Here is a 10,027-nt window from a genome sequence, read left to right as displayed (position 1 = left end):
TAGGAAAAGATTAAGATTAATTAATTAATGTATTTATTTATTTTTGGGACTTCTTGTGGCCTTAGATTTATATTTGGACACAAATCTACCAATATTCCAATATACAAAAAAAAATTATATTTCTTTTTATATTTGATACATTTAGATAAGTAAATATTTGGATATTTTACTATATCTTTAGTAACTATTTCCAATAATAATAATAATAATAATAATATTATTATTATTATTATTATTTAATAGGAAGGTATTTCATTATCTAACCATTCTCAATCATTTAATTTGCCTCAAAATGTAAAAGTTGTTACTTGTTAGGGAACATTTTTTTTATTATTTGTATTATTTAATTTTTAATTAGTGCCCAAATTTAGGGGAGTGTATAAATTTTAAAATAGCATTTTCTTCCAATATTCTCTGGCTTCCTTATTTTCATATAGGTAAAGGAAAAAAGAACCGTTCAAATTTAAACTAAATCCAAATAAAAACAAAAGTAGTAAAAATAAAATAATCGGTAACATTTTAGAAAAAAAATTATAAATATAACAAAAATTTATTAATAGAGTTGACAAACTTTGACAATTTAATTATAGATGCATATCTTTACCTAATTCATTTATTCATTATGTTTTAAAAAATATGGGTCAAGAATTTTTATATTTATAAATTCTAAAGTAAACAATGAACTTGCGATTATATAAATTTTCCTATAATAATTTTGTAGAGATAATTTGAACTCAATATATGGTGCTTAACATTTGCCTACCTTTTCTCCTCCCACTTGGTGCCTACCTTTTCTCCTTTCTCTTCCAGTTTGAGTTCTCCATTCCTATCTTTAATTGCCATTTGAATTGACTTCTTCTCCTTCATTAAGTTTCTTTCATAATCTCGAAGCAATGCTCTTATCTTAATATCCTTCAACAAAAACTAAAACTTCCAATTTCTCTCATGGAGCGATTTTTGTTTTCATCTTTGCAAAACTTGAAAATTGCTTTTTCGTACTCTTGTGTTTTAAAAAAATTGGGTTGAAGGGCATTTTTAAGAAAATTTAGGTGAATAATTGTCGATATTTATAAATTACAATGATAGAGTAAACAATAAGAATATGGTAACGTTACAATTATAAAAAAATTCTAAAATTTCTTTTGATGAAGCATTGAATATTTTTTTAGAAATGTTATTGTCTACCAATATAAAAAGATATACTCATCATAAATTAAAGTAAGTATATTAATTCAAATTTTCAATTACTTTTGGTATATCATATTATTAGTCTATCAGAATTTAACTATAATTAATGTAGTTTTCAATAGTTTCTTTTTTTGGTATATTTGACATTTTAAAACCACTAAATATATAGATACACCCAAATAATATTTTAACCAAAATTTTAAATAGCATATAAACTTTAGGTTGAAGAACCATTTTGATTCTCCTTTGGAGGGATAAAAATCAAGAGCATAAACTAATTTTAAGATCTGTGTATAAAGATCAAAATAGAACAAAACTCAATTACTCAAAACCAAACCATTCATACTCAATTTCTATAAGACCAAACCATTCATAAAGTAAAAGATCAACTAAACTTTGAAAACATGAAACATGATATAGAATGCAATGGCAACACTATGGTTCAAGTCTCATTCGATACAACCTGAAAAAGAATAATGATCAATAAACATATGAATGTTTTTTTTTCTAACATCCGTAAATGTCCGAGCCAATTTACATCTCGACTAATCTCACAGATTGAACCCATGATCTCTTAGTTACATATTGAGACTATCTCCCTTCCTACCGCTAAGTCAACCCATGATGGTTAACATATGAATACTTGATAAACTTATTTGAGAAAATTCATATAAATACTTAATATATATACACCTATGCACAATATGCCACATAACCCTGGAACGTTGAAGGATAATCATCACACTCTAAACATATTGTAATTACAAAATACAAAGTCATACAAAAAAAACAAGCCCACATAAGAAGCCCTCGACGGCCTAAAAGCTATGGGGAGATTGACATGAAATCTTTCCATGTGAAAAAGAAAAGAACTAGAACCCAAAAGAGAACGAGTGACAAAATACAAGTATATACATCATATTAACTTTTTTTTCGAGGAAAGAAGTTCAAAATCAGAGATACAAATAATAATTATTGATTCAACAACTAGACTGGAATATTTTACACAACCTAATTAAATCTTAAGTAATTTTTCTTTTTTTTTTCTTTTTTTTTTTTTTCCTTTTCAAATGTTTCACTCTGCCTTCCAACTTTTGGGGAAAATGTAGTGCAAAAAATCAAGGAACAAGAAACAGCTTCACATGCATTATTTGTTACATTAGATGTACATGAATATCTCATACATCTCAGATGGCATTTTAAGATTTGACATATAAAAGAATTTACCCTCTTCCTGAATTGCCATGTCTCTGGCTTCTGAAATGGCTTAGAAGTGCTTGGGCCTGCGAGTAGTTGTATGGTTAGTTTTTGATATGTCCAATAATTCACCAACTATTTTTCTATGTATTCCTTACACCCTAACGAGATAATAATACGTCGCCAAGCTTTTACTAGTTTTCATAAAAAATTCTAATAATTCACTAGCGATATTCTATATAACCGCTACCCACTTGTGAAGATACTAATACGCCCTAAGCCCTTACTATTGTTTCAAGGAGGTGCTGTCATTTACTCTGTTAACAAGTTTAATGCTTGTCCTACTAAATCCTTGAATATGTCCACAACCACCCTCTACATCTAAACCTAAGACCTCATTTAGTACCCTTTTCCTTTCTTGTTTCTGGTTTTTTAAAACTAAAGAGAATGATATGAAGTATTGAATTCTTAGCAGAATTTCAAAAAAAATAAATAAATAAATAAATAAATAAAAACTGCATTCTTTTAGTTTCAGAATCGGGCTTGGTTTGTGAAAACATAAGTAAGATGTAGATAACAAATCAAAAAATTAAAAGATTTGAGTGCTTATAAGCTTAATCTCCAAAAACAAAAAGTAAAAAACCAAAGGGTTACTTATTTTTAGAAACCAAATGGTAACCATTAATAACATTAATGGCAAAGCACAAGATTTAAATTTAAAGTTTAAAGACCTGATGAAAGTTTCTTGAAACATCAAAAGGAATTAGCTAAGCAAAATAAAAACTTCGAAGTTTAGAAATCAACTAGAAACTTTTTAAAATACTGTGTTTTAAATCTATGCAACCTTGAAAGTTCAAGACTAACTGATAATTTAACCGTAAGATATCAAAGAGAAGATTAAGCGATACAGATAGATTTGATGTACCTTTTCTTTAGCTCTAGCAGTGCCAGATTGAGACAATGCCACTAATGGTGGAACGGCTCCTTCTTGGAGCACCATACTGCAATGCCTATTGCTTGTTGTGCAAAGTTGCAATAGTGCTGCTGCCGCATTTTCTTTTCCTCTTGCAGAACCCAACTCGACGACCTCAACCAGAACGGGAATTCCACCTTCCTGGCCAATTGCAGACCTACCCTCGGGAATCGTGGCAAGATTTGCCAACACAGCAACAGCCTTGTCAACCATTCCTGCTGCTGGGTCCATCAACTCCACAAGATGCCTCACAGCTCCAGCTTGTACAATTCTAGCTTTGTTCTCATGGAATATTGACAAATTAAACAGCGCTGTAGCTGCATCCTTCTTTCCCCTTGGAGTTCCATTGCCCAATAATTCAACCAGAGGTCCTATTGCTCCAGACCTTCCAATTTTGACCTTGTTCTCTTCAATCACTGAGAGGCTAAAAAGAGTTGCTGCTGAGTTCTCCTTTGCTTCTGGGCTCCCAGTTTTAAGAACATGAATCAAAGGTTCAATGGCATTAGCCTGGGCAATTGCGCTTTTGTTATTATCATTGATGGATAAGTTTAGAAGTGCTGTCACAGCATTTTCCTGGATCTTAGAGTCTTCGGAGAGGAGCAAACCAACCAAATAATCAATGGCCCCACATTGGGCGATCACTATCCGGTTATCCATATTATGCTTGGCCAGCAGCCGCAATTCAGCTGTAGCACCTCTTAAAGTGTCAAGTGAACTGCTTTTTAATTCCTCTACCACCTTCTGAACTTGTGCTTCAATAGCAGAAAGATCCGGCCTTGTCTCATTAGCAGATGATGTAATTATTCTAGAGGCAAACCTCTCTGAAGGCCGGAGCCACATCGTATTACCTCGAGGCCTTGGGTGGTCAGCTAGTCTGGGTGGATGCTCCCGCTCTGGTTCTCTGTAGTTGGTTGATGAGGCAGCAACAGCCAAGGGCTCTGATTTACTCTCCCCAGCAGCATCACTGCCATAACCTGTCAAATTGGTTGACAAGTGTGTAGCTTCATTGGCTTCTCCTGAAGTTCCTCGAGAGTGATTAGCATTTGAGACTCCACTAGAAGTGGAGGAAGACCTGTTATGACCATGAGACGGTTCATCCTCACCACAGGTATTTGGAACATTGGTTCCAGATGGTGACGTAGATGGTTTAGCAACTGGATCACAACCATTTTCTTCCAATTTGGTCATTTGCTCTTCTGAACTTGAAAGCAACAGTCTACTAACTTCAATCCCTCGTTCATCTCCAGCATCATTTGACAAGGAATCCTCAGACAGAGAGTGGGAGAGCAAAGAAGAACTTCCATCTCGATGGGTTCCACCAAGTGAGTTCAAATTCTTTCCTGAACCTGCAGACCTGGTTGACTGAGGAGACATTGGTTGGTAGCCAGGGGAATGAGGAAAAAGGGGTTCTCGATGGGTATCCGGCTCAAAGCTCCCAACTAGAAGAGGAGAAAGCTGGTTTAAGTTCACTGACTTTGAGGGATCAGACAATTTCACATTGTTTGTGTCACACCAGTTTGCAATCAGAGCCTTAACAGTGTAATTAGGTATAAGATTCGTGTGAACCAATGTCTGTCTGGTCTTTGGGCAAACATTGAGCCCCTGATCAATCCAATTTTTAATAAATACTCGCTCATAGGTCTGCCCTGATGCTACAATAACTGGATCTGTCATTAGTTCAAGAGAAAGAGGACAGCAGAAGTCGGGAGGTATTGATACAGGACTAGTACTTTGGGACTGCTTTATCATAATAAGTCGTTCATGCATACGGGTTACAAGAGCAATCATTTGATCAATGTCCTCTGCTTCTCCAGTATTTTCAGCTTGTTCTGCACTCTCTTTCAATTTTTCAAGGGCCACAGCCTCAATTAAGATCGCCTGATTTGATCTCAAGCTTAAGGAATCCGCAAGTTTAACCAAAACATCTGAGCTGGGAGCAATGCCATCTACTTGATTTCTTATGGCATCTTTGATAACGGAAGATATTTCTTCCTTTCCAATATTCTTAATTTTTTGTACGCAGTGCTGTGATAATTAATTAAGCAAATTATTTGTCATTGATACTCAGTTTACAACTAAAATATTAATTGAACAGAAAGGGGAAAAATAGAGACCGTCCATGCATAGATTTTCACCTTCAAAGCATTTATACTCCATTGTAAAAAGCAAGGGAAAATGGTGAATAAGCTCAATCAATATCACGGCAAAAAGTTGAAACCATAAATCTTAAATCAATCATTACCTCAAGAGATTTTGAACTCAGCTCCTCTGGAAGATTTTCATTTGAAGACTGAAGAAGCTGGAATATATCCAAGCTAAATTTCCCAATCTTTGATATCAATGTTTCACTTTGCAACACCTTGGATAATACACCAAAAACGGAAGGAGAGAAGGACACAGACAAATTAGTAAAAAGTTGGGGACAAATAATTTTTTAAAGGAGAATAACCGGATTACTACTTAAAAATAAAAGAGGCATAAAAATAAAGCCTACAAAAAGGTGCCAAACTACCAAAAAAAAGGGTCGGAGGCTGTAACCCATGTTACTATTCGCGAGTATAATGTCAAACCATGTAATAGTCCAACGAGGTGCAAAACTGAAAAGTCATGGTAATACTTATAATAAAGAATTTTCAGATTAATGTGGCTAAGTGCACTTGAAAACACCATTTTGCTTCCATTTTTCTACATTAAAAAAAGTGATGTACTACTAGTATCTTGGTGTGTCTTTTAGCTTTGAAAATTAATATTGACCACATTTCCACAAAAAGAAAAGGTTATGATAAAAGTATGGGCCGTCTCACCCATTCACCAGGTTGAGTTGACCAAATAACAGCTCATAAAAGAACTGCGTTTGATCTCCGAGTGATGGTTTAAGCCCAGTTTTCACCCAATCCTATCAAGGAAATCTTTGCTCCATCATATCCAAGTTGACTGTTCTTAAATGAATGAATACAACAACGCACTTCACTCTTATTAATGAGACAGCGTACACCAGCTTGACAGCACATATCTACTCAGTCAAACAATGAATCCACCAATGAATCTCTTACAAGTAAGGAACTTTTTCTCACAAGTCCCAGCCCATTTCAAAATCTTCTTCAAGAGTTCTGTCCTATCCTAATTGCAAAATACTACTCGATTAAGGATACTTGTGAGAAAGAGTTCCACAGCAACCAAACTCTTATCTCTGAAACTAAGAGCCCACAAGCCATTTAATGTATGCATTTCTACACTGTGATGATATCAAAACTCTACTGTTTTCTCTCTCCTGTACCAATATCTTCTCGCTTAGGTCGTTAAAGTCACATTTAAAACATCATACTGCTGGATCCAATGATATTTGGCATCAATAAAACCTAATTGTTAAAACTCCATTTGATAACAGTTAGTGATATATAATTAAATTTGTCTTGAACCACTAGCTTAAGCTTTTGGGTGAATGGGTGGTTTAATAATAACCATTTGGTATTTTTGTTTTCAAGATTAAACTTATAAGCAACTACTTTCACCTATTGATTTCTTGGCTTTGTTATGTATTTTTAGACCTATTAGATCGGAGGGCTGTGATGGAGCCAACCACTTTGTTATGTACTTTTTCAAAAGTGTTTTATTTAAAAGTCAAGCCAAGTTTTGAAAACTAAAAAAAGTAGGTTTTGAAAAGTTATTTCTGTGTTTTAAAAAGTAGGTTTTGGATAAAAATTCAAATGTTCAGTTAGGAAAGATGAAAACCACAGTAAAGAAGTTGTAAGAAAACAAGTAAACTTTTCAATAGTTCTACTAGTATCTTAGTGTGTCTTAGTATATAAAAAATTTAAAACAATAAAAAAAATAAAACTCAATAAGTTAATTATAGGACAAAAAATACATGTTAGTAAACAAGATTGTTCTTTCAAAACTAGGTACTCAATAAAATTATTAAGCCCTAAACCTTACACGTGAGAGTTTCCATTTCAAATGCTCAAGTCAGTATTGTGCCCATCGTTGATGAGAGAGATAAACTTACTTTTTAAGAATATAATAATACTAATAATAATACTGATAATAATAATAATAAAGGTAAGGTATTCATTTTAGAGAAGAAAAATGCATCAAAAAAAGAAAAAGAAGGATAATGTATAACTTACAAAGTATACTTTACTTGACAATGGTTGCCAATTTTCGAAGAGCACCCTCAGTTCATCCACTGAATGATCAAGTTCTTCAAATGCCTGAGTAAGCTCTTCATCAGAAGCTATATCCGAATCAACAACCGCATCCAGTATTGGTCTCAATAGTTTCAAGGCCCCTTCTATTTTATGGTAGTACTTCAGAGTTGGTTGTAAATTTATGTAGTCAGAAGATGAAAGTTGAAGAAATGATGATATATGCCTAAGAAGCACTTTAAGTAATGATACCCCCATTGCACCTGCGTCAATATCACACTCAATCAAAGATGAAAGAGAGCAAATTATAGCCAATCACAGAAATAGAAAATAGAATTGAGGCAGTATATTGTAAATCTACAAAATAATAATAATAATAACAAATAAATAAATAGAGATGGACTGCTTCAAAAAGAAAATTCATTTTTAGAACTTCTCGAGGGTTGAGATTCCTTTAAAAGAACTATAAAAAATCGAATCAAAGAACCAAACCTATGTGTAGAGAGCTTCTCTAGTAAATAAACATATAGCAGTTATTTTGTAAGTATGATGATCAAATGTTTAAAGCTCTTTTGAAAACCGATGATTTTTGTCAGAGGTGCTTGGTGAAAAAAATAAAATGGGAAAAATTAGCATTAATTGGCCTCAATTGGATGAATCTAAGCTTCTACAATATTCTGCAAGACTTAATTTTAAGGTGGAGGTCTAGCCTTTTCGGTGTCACCAATCTCCCAATCTCCCAATCTATTATATGTTTATTTTCTTCATGATTTCTTTGGTCAGCTTGTAATTTGTAACAACCCGACTTTCTTAGAAGAGATCTTGGATGTTACTATATGATGTATCCTAAGTAACCTCAAGGAGAAATCTTCCAAGAATCAAGATTGTGGATCTTTTATTAGAATGAATAATGTGTTTCATACAAGATGAGAAGACTCCTATTTATAGAGTTCTATTACAAGTGGGGTAAAAAGGGAATTAACCTAGAATATTACCTAATTACCCAATTAACGCTTAGACTTCTTACATCACTATACATCCAAGGTTTAGAAAAACATAAACTTTAACAATGTTTGATAAAGAACCACAAAAGTTCGCCAATGCTTTATCAAACATAAAAACAAAGAACTTATTTGAGATCCCTTTGACACAATAATTTAAACCAAACAAAACTTTAAATGTTTTGATTTATCCAAGGCTAGCTCTTGCATTCTTAAATAGTTCAACGAGAACAACAAAAACACCTCAATGATGCGGAAGCTCATGACTAATCTGTCCCCATGGCCAGTATGGCAATCTCCTGTCAACCACCTCGAGTGTCCTTACCTTACCTGGGAGACAAAGAAAGTGGAAAGGGTGACCATCACAAAAATACTCAGTAAGTGCCCCTGACAAAGTCCACCATGCACATTTCTATCGCACAGACACGTCATCCAAACAATAGATTGCAAATGACAAGCATACAAGGAACAGATTATAAGCTTAAAAGCTATATATTAAAACACCCACATCACACAGATAGGAAGTACATAACTCTTAGCATATAATGCTTCATGAGATACGACACCTATGTCACTCAGACACGTCACACCGATACGATGTACGTAACTCATGGCCCACACAAACCCGTCAAACATATCATCCATGTACAAAAAAATATCAAACATACATTACAGTATCACGGTAAGATAACATATCGACACTAAGTCAGAAAACAGAGCTATCGACGGCTCTGAATCTCATCATTAAAGAAACACTTACCTCAATTTGAAACCAGAAGCTATCTTGGTAAATTTTCTTTGGCTTCCAGAAACCATGGTTATGACTAAATACAACACGTAAAGTCACTCTCAAAATGTTCAAATATTTACCCAAAAAGTTTTTACCCAAAGCACCTAATTCCCAACTAAATAAAGTTCAAACCTAAGCCAAACGTAAAAATTAAGAGCCAATAAACCAAGTTATAGCAACCCATATGACAATAAGGCCTTAACACTCACCGAAATGACATCCAAACATCCTTAAATCCACTAGAAAGCCACTATAATCTACACTAAACTCTGAATCTAACCTTGGAACACCATGGGCAAATTATTTTAAGTCAAACCATACCACCAAACATCAAGATCGGATCGAAAATACCCACAGATCACAAGAAACTTACTCCGATTGAACGCTGACCGACAACTCCGCAACACCCAATGGCGGCTGTCACCACAAGCGGCGGCGCTGATCTCGAAAGAGAGAAAGAAAGAAATCCGGGTAGAGAGAGAGAGAGAGGAAACCAAACTCCCACACTCTCCTGCCGGCGGCGATCTGGACGAAGCTAAGGACGGCGGCGTTAGGGAGAATGAAGTGAGCGGCGGCGGCGGCGGCGGCGTGGAAGTCGGAAGTGGGTCTTGGCCGGTATGGTGTGAGGAAGAAAACGAAAACGAAGGTGGAGTAGAGAGAGAAGGAAGAAGATGGATGAGGAGCTGCGGCAATTTTAAAAATTAAATTAAAAAAAAAATAACCAAACAAAACA

At 34.4% G+C, this 10,027-nt stretch overlaps 1 protein-coding gene across 1 annotated transcript; it reads right to left on the bottom strand.

Moving 5' to 3' along the window:
- Positions 1 to 2,082: 2,082 nt before the first annotated feature.
- LOC103497388 (U-box domain-containing protein 4) lies at positions 2,083 to 10,001 on the bottom strand. Its single transcript, XM_008459557.3, has 6 exons — positions 9,668 to 10,001; positions 8,748 to 8,834; positions 7,486 to 7,766; positions 5,601 to 5,717; positions 3,311 to 5,383; positions 2,083 to 2,471 (listed from the first exon to the last, which is right to left on the bottom strand). The coding sequence occupies exons 3-6, from the start codon at positions 7,759 to 7,761 to the stop codon at positions 2,412 to 2,414; spliced, it is 2,526 nt and encodes an 841-aa protein (XP_008457779.1). The 5' UTR covers positions 7,762 to 7,766; positions 8,748 to 8,834; positions 9,668 to 10,001; the 3' UTR covers positions 2,083 to 2,411.
- Between the last annotated feature and the right edge of the window lie 26 nt (positions 10,002 to 10,027).

This window comes from Cucumis melo, chromosome 11, assembly GCF_025177605.1.
Source record: "Cucumis melo cultivar AY chromosome 11, USDA_Cmelo_AY_1.0, whole genome shotgun sequence".
In the NCBI taxonomy this organism is placed as follows: domain Eukaryota; kingdom Viridiplantae; phylum Streptophyta; class Magnoliopsida; order Cucurbitales; family Cucurbitaceae; genus Cucumis; species Cucumis melo.
The sequence above is the reverse complement of the archived record's forward strand: the minus strand, read 5'-3'. Positions and strand labels throughout refer to the sequence as shown.